Source organism: Mobula birostris, chromosome 1 (genome assembly GCF_030028105.1).
Source record: "Mobula birostris isolate sMobBir1 chromosome 1, sMobBir1.hap1, whole genome shotgun sequence".
Lineage (NCBI taxonomy): Eukaryota > Metazoa > Chordata > Chondrichthyes > Myliobatiformes > Myliobatidae > Mobula > Mobula birostris.
In genome coordinates, this window is record NC_092370.1 from 37993866 (window position 1) to 38010704 (window position 16839).

At 39.6% G+C, this 16839-nt stretch overlaps 1 protein-coding gene across 1 annotated transcript in view; it reads left to right on the forward strand.

Annotated features, from left to right (window-relative positions):
- The first annotated feature begins 598 nt into the window (after positions 1–598).
- cpa6 (carboxypeptidase A6) overlaps positions 599–16839 on the forward strand; it is a 56323-nt gene continuing 40082 nt past the window's right edge. Inside the window, exon 1 of the mRNA XM_072243402.1 lies at positions 599–795. Coding sequence (XP_072099503.1) covers positions 599–795 — 197 coding nt within the window. The remainder of the gene's footprint in view (positions 796–16839) is intronic.

The window sequence follows — 16839 nt, forward strand, 5'->3', positions numbered from 1 at the left end:
TCAGCCAATTGATCTGCAAGGTCAGGCAGAAGAAAGGCGACCTAACAGTCACCTAGGTAGACCTAGCCAATGTCTACAGATCAATTCCACACGTCCTGACCCAGGTTGGCCTGGACCACTGCCATATCCTGCTGATAACACAACACATGATCACCAGCTACTTCGGAGGATTCAAGCTACCCTTCACTTCAGCCCATTTTACAACCAGATGGCAAGATCTCCAAAAAGGGATTCCAATCAGTTGTACTATCTCCCTCATCTTATTTGTCGTGGGCATGAATCTCCTCACATCGGCAGCAGCCAACGTAACCCAAAGCCCAATGGTGGAGCCAGGATCTGACAACCTGCAATACAGGGGTTCATTGATGACATCACAGTAACTACTGTGACCCATGTCCAAGTAAGATGGCTATTGGAAACCCTGGACAGTGTAGCTACCTGGGCTAGAATGGCTTTCAAGGCCTGGAAGTCCAGATGCATGGTGATCAAAAAGGGCAAGGTTACTAGCAAGTTCGGTCTTCAAGTGCAAGGAGAAGTCATTCCATCCATAGAGGACAACCCAGTAAAGTGGCTTGGAAAGTAGTTTAATGCAGCAATGATGGACAGTGCCAACATCGCCGACGCTGTAAAGAAGACTGAAGAGTGGCTGAAGAAAACTAGACTCCCTGTTAAATTTAAGATGTGGTTGTACCAACATGGTCTTCTGCCAAGGCTGGTCTGGCTTTTCACGGAGTACAAGTGCCCCATGACCACTGTGGAACCCAACAAGAGGAAAGTCAACAAGGACCTGCCAAGGTAGCTGGAGATACGCTCCAAGTTTTTCTCCAGTGGGGCTCTACATAAGGTCAAGCCAGCTCCAGCTCCCATAGTCATCATTAGTGGAGGAGGTCAAGGTGGCAAAGTGTAGAGCTGTGTTAACACTGAGGGGCTCTGAAGACAAGATCAATCAATCAGGCTCTCTGCAAATGAGAGACATCATCACCAACCCATGCCTGGGACATCAAGGCCTTGGCCTGCTGGTTTTCCATACAATCTTGCCCAGGCGTGCGCCCTGGAAACCTTCCAAGTCGCAAATCATGAGACCAGTGGATGCCGATATAAGAAATGATAATGTAAAATTATAAACTTTGCAAATTCATATAAAAAGAACAAGGAAAATAAACTTAACTTTATTCTCAGTGTGACTTTTGTAACTACACTAACAATGACACATATTTTGTATCTAGCTTGCATTTGGCTGTTTTGAGAGCTAAGCACACAGCACAATTTTCATCGGTAAGTCTACTTCTATAATTATTATTGACCAAGTTTACCCCCAAAAACAATAACTGACATGGATATGTCAGTTCATGTTGCCATTGCAAGATTCTTCAGACACCTAAAAGTTTCAAGAATGGAATTTCAGAGTTTCCAAATCTCATTGTCTTTTTTTATGCTTTGATCAGGTCATTAAGTCATCTCTTTCAGTATTTTCTGGTTGACAAGTTTTTGGTTGCAGGTTCAATTGCTTTATAAATCAATCAATTGCATTTCACAATTAATCAAATCAATCCACTTCGGCATTTCCGAATTTATTTTATCTCATCTTACACTGTCTGCATACTTTATAAATATTGAAATTTCTTCAAGTGACCTGAACTTAGTGAATTTTAAAGAATATTGTTCTATAGTTGAACCAACAATGTTCAAACATTGTATTGGAAGATTCTAATTGTCTGTCTTTTCAGGAATTTCAATATCTGTCATGTATTATGCTAGGTTTGGGAAACAGTGGATTCACTTAATTGGAACACAATGGGATCAGTTTATTTTGGCCCAGTTAAGTGGCTGGCCCAATTAAGTGGCTGCCCCAATTAGCCAAAGTTTCATGAAATGAATTAAAAAGGTATAAAAAAGACAAACTGAGTAACAAATCATGTATTTAAATGAAATACAGAACTGTACAACAGTGCTATAAAACAGTATTAATTCCTAGTAGTTATCAATGGAGGAATTCATCTAGTGTACACAATGAACCAATCAGCACAGACACCTAGAGCAGATAACGGACTGCCTTCATACAATGCTACTGACGACTGCATCTTTCATATCTTCATTTTCATTGTAACATTCAAATTCATCATAGTTCCTAACTCGTTGAAATCATTTCATTTTCTCTCCCAGCCATTTCTGGCTTCTCCAAGTCTGAATGCTTAGAATTGCAATGAACAGAACAGCTCGGAATTGTCTGCTGCTTATTTCTCAGCAACTATTAGTAACAAAAATCACCACTTTTTGAACATAAACACACAGATCTGATGCTATTTCACTCTTAAGTACAGCGTAGCATCTAACAGCCACACAAGTGTGCATGACTGACACTAGTTAGAACCTGTTCAGCAACAGTCTCCTGCCCCAATTAAGCCCCAAACTGTCCCAAATAAACAAAGAGAATCCCAGCAGTTTTCTTGATTAGTTTTTGCTCTTTAAGAGTTGTCCCACATAAGTGGCTGCCCTGATTAACTGCTGGCCTGTTTAACCGAAATCCACTGTATTGCTGAATTTAAAAGTGCCATTTTTGGCATTATCTTTAAATCCAGTTTGATTTCAAGGCTTTTATATTCTCAAATATCAAGTCTTTTGCCAGATCCTTGTGATTTGGTGTTCAAGTCATTTAACTGTGAGAAAACAATCTGCAACGATACGTCAATCTACAAATCCACACAATGTGATGTAATTCTTCAAATGGAAGTGAACTGTTTCATCTAGATGGGCTGCTTGGGTCCCTGAATGGTGGGAAGGGATGATGCAATAGGGCAATAGTGCATCTTCTGCATTGCATAGGTGAGAGGGAAAGTGGATAGTTGTGATGGAAGACTGAGTTAAGGAAGAATAGTCTCTTTAGAATTCTGAAAGATCAGGGGACAGGTGAATTAGCCTAGTGGTAGAATCCCATTGAACCTGCAATCCATTGAATCTGGAGATCGTGGCGTGAGAGGTAAGAAGAAGGGTAAAAGGTTTTATTTGGGAGGAGAATGGATAAGGGAAGAAATGTGGGAAGAAGAAGAGACATGATTGAGAACAATTTAACAAATGATAGAGGGGAGGCCACAATTAATGAAGGTATATCAAAGGCACTGTTACGGAAAATTTCATCAATGGAACAGATAAAATGGTCCATATAAACTGGGAGAATGAAGTGGAATTGGTACGGGAAGTAGGGTGGGAGGAGATATGTAGTTAACCTATTCCATGAACTGGAGATAGAAACATCAGGGAAGGAAAAGGAACACTCAGATATGCACCAGGGTGGAAATGAACAGCAAATCTAATGAAATATTATGCAGATTATTTTGTGTAAGAATTGCTTGAAGGTTGCAGTTAGGCATTCCTCTCAAGAGGTTGCCGGAGAGGTCGCTATTATGATATGTCAGGACTGCCATCTAAGATTGTACTGCAGTTTGGAGAAGCTTGTAATGTTGGCAGACCCTTTTGTGTCCGCTCATCCTGTTCCTGTGGGATGAATGAAAAGTAAATAAAGGCTTCTCTTCTTAATTATGATCTCACTCATCCAGCAGTGATTTCAGTTCTACTAATTAATTTTTTGAGGATTTTGGATTTAGGATTTGACCAACATGACAATTTTTCATTGGGAAGGTGGCACTGCATAACCTGCTTGAACTGCTGCTGTCCTTCTGGTAAAGGTTCTTATACAAAGCTGGTTGGTAGTGACTTCCTCAATTTGGATTCAGTAATAATGGAGGTATAGTCAGAATTCTATGCTGCTTGAAAGGGAATCTTCATGTGGTGGAGTTTCTGTTCACCTGCTCCCCTTATCATTTTTGGTGGTCGTAGGTGCAGGTCAGGAAAATGCCACATTATACAATACTACACACTACAACCATGGTGAATATTCAGGGAATGCCAGTCAAGGTTACTTTGTCTAAGTTGATAGCAAACTTCTTGAATGGTGTTGAAGCTCACTGCAAGATACTCTGCCTCTGACCTGCTCTTTTTTACCCTCAGTATTTAGGCTGTTCCAGGTGAGTTTCTGGCTAATGATGACCCTAGGAAGTTGATTTTGGGACACTCAGTGATGCTATTGAGCATCAAGGACATGTGGTAGACTTTCCTTGATTAGATATAATCATTACATCATACTTTTGTGATACGAATGTTACTTGTGATCTATAAGCTCTTGCCTGAATGCTACATAGGCCTCGCTTTACACAGGCATGGACTGCTTCATTTTCAGATGAGCTGTGAGTATAATGAAGCACTATGCAATCATCAGCAAGGGTCCTCGTGACTAACTTCACAATCAAATGAAGAATTTGAGGCTGCTGAAAATTGTTGTGCCTGGGACCATTCCTCACATGTAATATCCACCGACTTTTTGTCATCAGCAAATTGAGCAACCATAATTTTGATCTCTTTCTCCAAGTAATTGTATAAATCGTAAGAAGTCGAGAATCGAGCACTAAACTCTGCCACACACTAATCATACATTTCAAACCAGAAAAGATCCATTTCTGCCTACAGTATGTATTTTATAAGCTAGCCAATCTTCTATGCAAACAAATATATTACAATTCCTCATACATGCTTTCAGTTTTTGCTGCAACATTTGGTGCGGCACCTTATCAAATATTTTCTGCAAATTTTAGTACATTCACAGCTTGCTCTATATCAGTAGTTCCCAAAGTGGGTGATATCACCCTCTGGGGCAGTGGAGTTTTTAATGGAGCAATAAAAGTAAAGTTTAATTAATTAATTAATTAAGTAAAGGAAGTGGTGGGAGGGGGTTCTGTAACAAAGGGGGTAGCTGAGGAATTACAGGTTTAACTTAAATGGATTACATATTATAAGCATTCAATCCTCAGTGCCTCATACAGTAATTAATTACAATAAGCATGCAGTCATCTTATCATCTCTTGCTGAACTTTGCTTGAAATGAGTATAGTTGTTGGAATATAATGTGACATTTCTGTATTTGGCATATCATGAGAAATCTGGACAGAGGAAATCATGTTATCTCCAGTCCTGGCCCGTACATTATTGCTTTTCACTACTGTAGTGCAGTATTAGCTAGCATGATTCCAATACTCTAACCACTTAGTGATGCAATTCCAGTGAATTAGGGTATGGCATTCAGATGGTCTTGATTGCCTTCCTCCAGCCCATGGCCCAACTGAAATATTGCTGCCCCACTTTATGTACCTTCAGGCAGAGAGTCAGGTTTTGCCTGCGCTATGATGGTGTCATAACTTTCCCCTTTATTGATAGCAATGTTTGGACTTAAACAAAAGGTGATTGGCTGTGGTCATTAATTCATAACGAAAATGGCGAAAGCAGAACAAATGAGAAAGAAGAATAGACAGTATAGTGTGAAGTAACTGAAATATGGATCTATACCAGCCCCAAGCAAGAAACAACAGCCAATATGTCTGCTGTGTGAAAAAGTTTTTTTTTTCAAATAAGGTAATGAACCCATCTAGACTCCTTGAACATTTGAAGAGAATACTCTCTGATAAAGCAAACAAGAACTCAACTTGTATTCAGTCACTTCGTGAAAAGTTTCAAAAATGGAACACACTTCAAAATGTGTTTACCAGCAGTTCACAACAAAATAGTGATGGTTTGCTTGCTTTATATAATATTTCAATGCTCATTGCTTAAAATTGGAATGCCCCATAAAATCGGAGAAGAACTTCTTCTTCCAGCAGTAAGGAAAGTTCTGTGTATGTCACTGGACCAAATAATTAAAGCTATTCTGCACAGCAACAGCTCTGTTCAAAGGGGAATAGATTGAAATGTATGAGAATATGAAAGACACATTGTGCAACATACTTAGGACAGTAGAATTAGCTCTGTGGTTGGATGAGTCAAGTTTACCAAGCAACAAATCTTTGCTTCTTGGTTATGTTCACTACATAAAAGATGAGAACATGGTTCAAGATTTGCTGTTGCACAAAGAGATCAGATGGCTCTCAAAAGGAAACTGCCGGAGATGCTTTTATACACTCAAAATACTCACCAAGTTTAATGGAATCAATCTTCAACTGCAAGGAAATGAAGTGAATATTATCAAAGCCAAATCAGTTGTCTCCAAATTTCTACCCAACCCTATTTAAGTGCAAGATTGGCCATCACAACTAGATAAGAGAGTAAGAATACCAGATGATGATCTTCAGTATACTGTGCGCACATAGGTGAGCTGCATGAAGGCATATCAGAGAGATTTCAGGATCTTCTCTTGATCCTAATTCCGGATTGTGTAATAAACCCATTTCTGAACACCTGTAATGAGGAATTAGCAGGAAGAATTGACCTTGCTACAAAATGACTATGAGTTGAAGCTGAGGTTCAAAAAAATATATTAAGACTTGGTTGCAGAAAGAAATCTCTGAATGCTATCCCGCACTGTGGAAAAAGGTCATGATGTTCTTTATTACATATCCAACGTCATATTCAATGTCAGACTCCTGAGTGACATTCAGCCTAATGCTGAGAAGCTGATATCATTGCACCATCTCATTGAAAGGTGAAAAGCAATGAAGTAGTGAATAGTTGGACAACTAATGCACACTCCAAAATTGTAGATGAAAATTATTTTTACTGTAATTAGAGAAATAACTTTATTTGTAAATAGATTTGAATAAGTCTATTATATAACTAATTTTTTTTATCTTTACTTGCTGATCTTAGACCATAAGATATAGGAACAGATGTAGACCATTCAGCCCATCAAGTCTGCTCTGCCATTCAATCATGGGCTGAACCAATTCTTCCTGCTTTCTTTCCTGCTTTCACCCCATACCCTCTGATGCCCGGGCTAGTCAAGAACCTATCTATCTCTGCCTTAAATGCACCCAATGACTTGGCCTCCACAGCCGCTCATGGCAACAAATTCCACAGATTTACCACCCTCTGACTAAAGTAATTTCTCCGCATCTCAGTTCTAAATGGACATCCTTCAATCCTGAAGTTGTGCCCTCTTGTCCTAGAATCCCCTACCATGGGAAATAACTTTGTCATATCTAATCTGTTCAGGCCTTTTAACGTTTGGATTGTTTCTATGAGATCCTCCATCATTCTCTTGAACCCCAGGGAATATAGTCCAAGAGCTGCCAGACGTTCCTCATATGGTAACCCTTTCATTCCTGGAATCATAATCGGGAATCTCCTCTGAACCCTCTCCAATGTCAGTATATACTTTCTAAAATAAGGAGCCCAAAACTGCACACAATTCTCCAAGTGTGGTCTCACTGGTGCCTCATAGAGCCTCAACATCACATCCCTGCTCTTGTCTTCTGTACCTCTGGAAATAAATGCCAACATTGCATTTGCCTTCTTCACAACCGACTCAACCTGGAGGTTAGCCTTTAGGGTATCTTGCACAAGGACTCCCAAGTCCCTTTGCATTTCTGCATTTTGAATTCTCTCCCCATCTAAATAATAGTCTGCCCGTTTATTTCTTCTACCAAAGTGCATGACCATACACTTTCCAACATTGTATTTCATTTGCCACTTCTTTGCTCATTCCCCTAAACTATCTAAGTCTCTCTGCAGGCTCTGTATTTCCACAACACTACCCATTCCTCCACCTGTCTTTGTATCATTGGCAAATTTAGACACAAATCCATTAATACCGTAGTCCAAATCATTGACATCTTGCTTGTGTTACTTCAACCCTTCCAGAATGAAAGGTCCTGTAATATAGACTCTGCTATGCTAACTGCATAGCTCCATCAACTGACTAATTTCACATAGTAGTTCTTATGTAGTACTTCATGAGAATATACATAATTTAGTGACATAAGTTGTGTGAGTACAGCAAGTGCTTTAAAGCTCTCCATTTCCTGTTAATTGCTAGACTAGAGATACCAATGTTGCTTTTGATTTGGTACTAGACTTCTGACCAAGACTGCCATGCTTGTTTGCTGACAAAGAAAATCATCAGAACTTGCACATAGATTTTGCCTTCTGCAATTATGTTAGCTATCAAAACTACCTTGCCTCACAGGACAAGATATCATTTATGATAACTAATCTTAATTAAAGGCCTTTGCCATTTGTCTTCTTAAGTAACATCTATTGGAATCAAAGGGGTGGACAGCGGACAGATGAAATGGTAATTATTACTCCAATGAAACTGATTAATAAATTATTTTGCAAAAGGCTCCGTTAGTTTACTTATTTGCTGCCCGTTATGCTGCTGTCCATACTGTCACACCAATATAGAAGGATTCTTCATTGCTGTTTCGGTAACAACTTTTTTTTGACCAGTCAGTGTTATGAACCCTGGACTGAGCCCACGAGCCTGGAGCACCAGTGGACCACTCTTAGTCTGGCCTCTACCTTTTGATCTGTTTGGTGTGGGTGACCCCACCAAGAACCAAAGCATAAAGGCAATATAGCTGCCTGGGCCATTGGGGGATAGAAGCCTCCAAACCACGACGAGGTTGTGATCTTATTGAAGGCATAATTTAGTTAAAGACATCATTAAATGTTGCTAAATTCTAGTCTATAAATGCAGAACTTTGATATAATACAGTGTATAGTAGTTTGAATAAACACAGAGTCACATTTTATTTCTCTTTACAGCTGGATTTATGGCAACCTAGCAATATTGCTTCTATTAAAGTTGGTGGTGTTGTGGATATACGTGTACCCAGTAGCAGTTCACAACGTTTCTTCCAGTCTCTTCTTCAAACTGGCATGACATTTAAGTAAGTTTATCATTTATATTGTGCTTGATAATTAATAAGATGGTGTTAAAGTTAATATTTATCAGACAAATTAATTATTATATGGCTATCAAGGTATCTGGACTTCAAAGATGTCCATGTCTAATTATAGATGAGGCAGGTGATTATGCTCTAATGTCTGTTATTTACTGCTGTAGATGGACTGTATGATCTGGTTTGATTCTCCCTGGTTTTCACATGGAGCAAGTACTTCACCTCGCCTTCGTCCTTCCTTTGTTATAAGTATGGATTAGGACCTTGTAGAGTGGGAGCACTTGGCCAGTGTACAAAGTGCCCAACGCTTTTTCAGTTGATCACATCCCCATTTAATTGTTGGCTGCCCAAGTTTCCTTGCTGGCTTTTATGCTTTCTGTCTCTATAAATGCTTCCTTGTTCTTAGGCTACTGTGCCTACTTCTTTTGAGATTGTTATTATCACTCCTCCCTTACCAAGCAAAGTTTTATACCTACTCCCCTCTCTTTTTGGTAACTACTGCACCATATCAACCTTCATTCCAGCAGCAACATATCGACGCTTATTGCTAAGCTCTGACAGAAATCCATAACCCATGCAGATCTCCCAGCACCAACACTGTATGAATCTGCTCTCCATCCTCAAGGTGAGATTGTGCTCGGATGTACGATCCACTGATAAGGTAAGATTAGAATAAACATCAATAAAAATACAGACAAGTACTTCACCAGTGGGCTTAACATCAGAAGCTGGCTTGTAAAATCAGATGTAACAGGCCTAATTTTAAATTCCACCTAAAGAAAGTGACCAGAGCAGCGTTTCTACACTTAAGAAATATCGCAAAAGAATGTCCGTTTCTGTCATGTAATGAGGCTGGAAAAACTAATTCATGCCTTTATATTGAATAGACTAGATTACTGCAATTCACTTTTTACTGGCCTTCTAAAGCAATCGATTGACAAACATCAACTCATTCAGAATGTCACTGCTAGGCTTTTAATTGAAACGAGCATATCACTCCCATCTAACTACTCTGCATTGGCTTCTTATATCTTTTATAATTGATTTGAAAGTTCATTAACTTTTTTTTAAAGCATTCAATGGTCTGGCACCAGAATATATCACAGAATCGCTTTTGTTTTATAAACCTGCATGAGCTGTCAGGTCTTCTTCTGCCAGACTCTTTAAACAATCTCTTTCAAAAGAAAATTGACAGGTCAGCTTTTTATAAGAATACTGCTGAACTGTGGAACTCAATACCTAAAATCATAAGGAATTCAGGCTCAGTTGACACTTTTAAAAGCCAGCTAAAACCTATTTATTTAACCTTGCTTTTGATTGCCTATGAGATGGCTTTTTAGAGCAGCTTGTGGTTGTTCCAACCAGGGGAATGGCAATTCTGGATTGGGTGTTATGTAATGACCCAGGTTTGATTAGGAAGCCCAAGGTAAAGGAACTCCAAGGAAACACTGATCGGAATATGATAGAATTCACCCTGCAGTTTGAGAAGGAGAAGCTAAAATCAGATGTATCAGTATTACAGAGGGGTAAAGGGAATTGCAGTGGCATGAGAGAAGAGCTGGCCAAAGTTGATTGGAAGGGGACACAATTAGGGATGGTAGCAGAGCAGTAATGGTTGGTGTTTCTGGGGGAATTTGGAAGGCACAAGAAAGGTGTATCCCAAAGATGGTGATGTATTCTAAAGGGAGCACGAGGCAACTGTGGTTGACATGGGAAGTCAAAGACAGTATAAAAGCAAAAGAGAGAGCATATAATATAGCAAAAATTAGTGGGAAGTTAGAGGATTGGGAAGCTTTTAAGTAACAACAGAATTCAACTAGAAAGTCTATAAAGAGAGAAGAGATGAAATATGAAGGAAAATTGCCCAGTAGTATAAATGAGGATACATAAAGTTTTTTCAGATATGTAAGGAGTAAAAGAAAATTGAGAGTGGATAAACGATGCTGGAGAGGTAGTAATGTGGAACAAATAGATAGTGGAGGAATGCATTTGGTATTTTGTGTCAGTCTTCAGTGTGAAAATCACTAGCAGAAATCCAGAAATGCAAAGTGCCGGGGGCAGAAGGTGCTTGGAAGCTGAAAAAGTCATAGTAGATAAGTCACCTAGATTGGATGGATACACCCCAGGGTCTGAAAGAGGCAACTGAAGAGATTGTGGAGGCATTGCTAATGATCTTTCAAGAATCACTGGATTCTTGAATGATTCCTGAGGACTGGATAATTGTAAATATCACTCCATTCTTTAAGAAAAGAGGGAGGAAGTAGAAAGGAAATTGTAGGCCAGTCAGCCTGACTTCAGTGCTTCAGTGGTTGGAAAGATGTTGGAGTCCATTATTAATGATGGGGTTTTGGGGTACTTGGAGGCACATGATAAAATAGGCTAAAGTCAACATGGTATTGTAAAGGAGAAAATTTTGCCTGACAAATTTGTTGGTATTCTTTGTGGAAATAACAGGCAGGATAGACAAAGTAAAGTCAGTGGATGTTGCTTACTTGGATTTTTAGGCAGCCTTTGATAAGGTGCCAAATGTGAGGTTTCTTAACCAAACAGAGCCGATGGTGTTATGGAATAGGTACTAGAATGGATAGAAGATTGGCTGCCTGGCAGGACACAAAGAGTGGCACTAAAGAGGACCTTTTGTGGTTGGCTGTAGGTGACCAGTGGTGTTCTGCCGGAGTCTGTGTTGGGGCCACTTCTTTTCATGTTACATATCAATGATTTTAGTGAAGGATTTGATCACATTGTGGCCAAGTTTGTGGATGATACAAAGCTTGGTGGAAGGGCTGATAGTGTTAAGGAAGCAATGAGTCTGCAGAAGTACTTGGGCAGATTGGGGGAATGGGTAAAGAAGAGGCAGATGGAATATTATCTTTGAAGTGCATTATCGTGCAGTTTAGCAGAAAGAATAAAAGCGTGGACTATTTTGTAAATGGGGAGAAAATTCAAAAATTACATGTGCAGAGAGATTTGGGAGTCCTTGTGCCAGATTCCATAAAGGTTAACTTGCAGGTTAAATCAGTGGTAAGGAAGGCAAATGCAATGTTAGCATTCATTTCGAAAGGACTAGGATATAGAAGCAATGATATAATGCTGAGACTTCATAAGGCATTTGTCAGACTGCAGTAAGAGTATTGTGAGCAGTTTTGGGCCACTTATCAAGAAAGGATGTGCTGGCATTGGAGAGAGTTCAGGGGAGGTTCAGGAGAATGATCTTAGGAATGAAGGATTTAACATATGAGGAGCATTTGATGGTCTTGGGCCTCTACTTGCTGGAGTTTAGAAGAATGAGTAGTGATCTCATTGAAACCTATTGAATATTTGAAGGTCTGGATAGAGTGGATGTGGAAAGGATGTTTCCTACAATGAGGGAAGTCTAGGACCAGAGGGCACAGCCTCAGATTTGAGTGGCATCAATTTATAACAGAGCTGAGGAAATATTTCTTAGCTGCAGACGGCTGTGCAATCCAGAACGCTGGGTATATTTAAGGTGCAGGTTGATAGGTTCTTGATTAATTAAGGTGTCTAAGTTATGGGAAGAAGGTAGAAGAATAGGTTTTTTGAGGGATAATGTCAGCAATGATGGAATGGCAGAACAGAATTGATGCACTGAATGGCCTAATTCTGCTCCTAAGTCTTATGTTCTTAAAAAAATGGGATTAATGTAGGATGAATATAAATGGCTGATTGATGGTGGACTGAGGCAGGTGTCTGTGTTGCATTTCTCTCTCTCTGACTACTGTTAAACATGGATGTTTGATTTATCAGCTGATGGAGAAAGGTAAATGATAATCAGAAATGGATTCCCTGGCTCTTGTTTATCCCATTGCTATGAGGCTTCATGCGTTCTGGAGTCAATGTTGAAGACTCAAATGGTATTTCACCCTGTATATCACTAGACCATCTACTTTCCCCTGCCAGGTGGCAGGACAGAATATACCCAAGGATTGTGATGGTGGTGCGTCACATGGATTGGATGTTATGACTTTGAAAAGTCAGTGTTGTCAGACAACTATTTGACAAGTCTGTAAGACACCTTTCCAAATTTAAATATCAATCCCTAGGTGCTCATTAAGTTTATTTTGTGAAGTGATATAGGCAAGGGCAAACTTCTCTGTATTCAAATTCATTGCCAAGGTCATTTAATTTAACAATTATAGTAGAACTCAGTGGCTTACTCAACCATTTCAGAGAATATTCGAGGGCTACATATTTGAGCTGATGGGTGAGGGAAGCAGATTTCTTCCCTAGGAAGGCATCTTTGAACCAGGTGGGTTTTCTGTGCATAAAAAATTAAGTACTTTTTCTCATATTATAATTATCAGACTTGAAAGAATTTAAAATCCATAGCTGCCATTATAGGATTTAAACTTGTGTCTCTGTGTTATTAGACCATGTCTCTGTATTAGCAAAGATTTAGAAAATCTATATGAATAGTATTCAGAAACTCAATGAGAAAATCTGCAGATTCTGGAAATCCAAGCACCACACACAAAATGCTGGGGTAACTTGATGAAAGGTATCGGCCCAAAATGTTGACTGTTTACCCTTTTCCATGGATGCTTCCTGTCCTGCTGAGCTCCCCCAGCATTTTGTGAGTGTTCAGAAACTGTACAGCGCTGAAGAGGCACATGTATTAAAAAGAGAACAACAAATACGGAGAATAATACCTTTGTCTCATTAGTATTTCTGGTATCTGCAAACTTCGCTATACTTAAAATTTATGGACTGCTTTTTTTCCACCATTGATGGCGACATTCTCAATTTGAAGGTAACTTCCATTTGTTTTAATGGTGGACTTTGCCAATCTGTTATAGTTACTGTCCGAATTTCTTACCAAATCCAAAAAATTCATCATTGATGCGCATTAGTTATCCAAAGCACATGCTCTGCAGCACATTGCTGACGCAAATTCAGTGGCAGGTGATTTAGCTCTTCTGTTACTTATCATTATAGTTTTTATGGATTATCATTTCTTACTTGTCTTGAATCTTGTTCAATATATTTTGCTTATCAACAGATTTCACTGTCACACAGACTGCATACAATAAGCAACACTGTAATCATTCTTCGTGAATCAATTCTTTCTTTCACATAGAGTACAAAAGATTTTCTCCAAGCATTGAAAATCAATTCCTTTCAGCTACACTTGACAAACAATGGATCTGTTATTACTGAGTGGTTGCTGCTGGAGAAACAATATTAAATAGAGGTATATTTTTAGCGAAATGTAAAGTTTATTGCATTCAGCATTAGATTCTGAAATAGCAGAGTTTGTTTTAGAAGAATGTGAAATATGGTAATTGTCAATATTGAACTTTTATGAAATTAAGCCAGTATTGCTTCTGAGGTTTAAATTTAATTCGTTATAAATCTTTTTAAACAACCTGCAGAATGATAAAGGATGAGGTTTCTGTTGGAGCAACACTGACAACACGCTGGAGGAACTCAGCAGATCAGGCAGCATCCGTGGAAACGATCAGTCAATGTTTCGGGTTGGAACCCTTCATCAGGACTGAAGAGGGAAGGGGCAGAGGCCCTATAAAGAAGGTGGAGGGAGAGTGGGAAGGAGAAGGCAGGTAGGTTCCAGGTGAAAAACCAGTAAGGGAACAGATGAAGGGGTGGGGGAGGGGAAGTAGGGAGGGGATAGGCAGGAAAGGTGAAGAAGGAATAGGGGAAAGCACAATGGGTAGTAGAAGGAGGCGGAATCATGAGGGAGGTGGTAGGCAGCTGGGGGAGGGGCAGAGTGAAACTGGGATAGGGGAAGGGAGGGGGAGGGAATTACCGGAAGTTGGAGAATTCTATGTTCATACCAAGGGGATGGAGACTACCTAGACGATATATGAGGTGTTGCTCCTCCAACCTGAGTTTAGCCTCATCATGGCAGTAGAGGAGGCCATGTATGGACATATCCGAATGGGAATGTGAAGCAGAGTTGAAGTGGGTGGCAACTGGAAGATCCTGTCTGTTGTGGAGGACGGAGCAGAGGTGCTCGACGAAGCAGTCCCCCAATCTGCATCCTTTCAGGTGAGGCAACACTTCACTTGTGAGTCTGTTGGGGTCATCTATTGCATCCGGTGCTCCTGGTGCGGCCTCCTCTACATCGGCGAAACCCGATGCAGAATCGGATATGTCCATACATGGCCTCCTCTACTGCCATGATGAGGCTAAACTCAGGTTGGGGGAGCAACACCTCATATACCATCTAGGTAGTCTCCAGCCCCTTGGTATGAACATTGATTTCTCTAACTTCCAGTAATTCCCTCTCCCCCCCTTCCCCTATCCCAGTTTCACTCTGCCCCTTCCCCCAGCTGCCTACCACCTCCCTCATGGTTCCGCCTCCTTCTACTACCCATTGTGCTTTCCCCTATTCCTTCTTCACCTTTCCTCCCTACCCCCACCCCTTCATCTTTCCCCTTACTGGTTTTTCACCTGGAACCTACCTGCCTTCTCCTTCCCACCCTCCCCCCACCTTCTTTGTAGGGTCTCTGCCCCTTCCCTCTTCAGTCCTGACAAAGGGTTCCGGACTGAAACGTTGACTGATTGTTTCCATGGGTGCTGCCCGACCTGCTGAGTTCCTCCAGTGTGTTGTCAGTGTTGCTTTGACCCCAGCATCTGCAGAGTATTTTGTGTTTTTGAGGTTTGTGTTGGATTCCCTGCTGTTACTTTCCATTAACCAAAATCATTTCACTCCTGTCTGAGATGAAGTGGGAGAAGCAATGAATTAAAGGATGGGGCATTGGTTCACTGATAATTCATGACTCTAACTTAGATAACATCTAATTTGAGCCTCTCTGTGACCTGTAAGGAGGCAGAAATGAAAAATGCCTATCATGTCTGTCAGTTAAATAGTTAACAAAAAAGGATCAGCCATGATTGAATGGCAGAGGAGACTCGATGGGTCAAATGGCCCAATTCTGCTCCTATGTTTTATGGTCTTATGTACAGTTCATCCCAGTCTCCTCCCACTTCCCCAGATAACCTTGGAGTCTTCCAGATTTCTTTGTCAAATATATATGCAAATTTCTTTGGAAAGTTAATTTTGAATCTTCAAGCAAATTTCAAATCAATCTTTAGGGAGGAAGTTTTAAATCATGGCTACTTAATGCATTAAAAATATTCCAATCTCTTCCCTGGTTCTTTGAGTTCCACCCATCCTACTAATTGCTATGAATGACCAAAAGAAGCTGTGGAGGAAATAATGGAACTTGATAGTCTCCATTGAGTTAGCCAGCAGTGGTTCTCAAGGGAAGTGTAGTATTGAATTAATTTTGTTTATTAATTTGAAGTGGACAATATCATATTTTTGTGAGTATTTGTTCTCATATTGACTATTTAAGAAGAAACAATATTGTGGCAAAAAGGTGGGTGATAATTCCTTTAATGGTGAAGAATTTTCTACTAACAAGTTTAAAATAGTACTTTGTAATCATCACAATTATTTTACTAAAATTAAGAGTTGTTTGGATCTTGGAAGACATGAGCTTGGCTCATTGAGAAAGACAACTAAAAAGCTAAGTGTTGTTTATGCGAGCATGTGCAGAGATCACAAATTTATTTGATGTTAAGAAATGTCATTTGTCTCTTTTGTGCATATTTTCATTGAGGCCTTGCAAAAAATGCTCATCAAAATATAGAATTATTATATTTTTCTGTTCTTAAATTAGGAACCAATTTCAGTGTACAATTGGACATTTAATGCTATAGAAACTGTCAAATTTACACAGGTTATTTTTCTACACAGCCAAATCCTTTTTTTAAAAGCAGACTATTTCACCCTCCTTAAAAAATACTAACCACACAGGTAACCAGTGGATTTGTTGATTGTTTTTTTCCTTGCCATTGCAGCTGCATTTACAACTGTCCTGAGGTCACATTTCCTGACTAATATTTTCAACACAAGCATAATTTCTAAAATGGATGAATTTTTGCAAGGCAGAGAAAAATAGTCAATGTATTATAAAGTTGCATTTATATTCACAACCCATTATCGTTTTATATTTGACTTGGAGTCGATTGCTTAAATGCTCTTAGTAAGTACAATGAAAACGCATACCTACTTTTAAAGTTGAGGTACATCATTTTAACTCAAAATATAGAACAGAAAATTGCTGGGCCA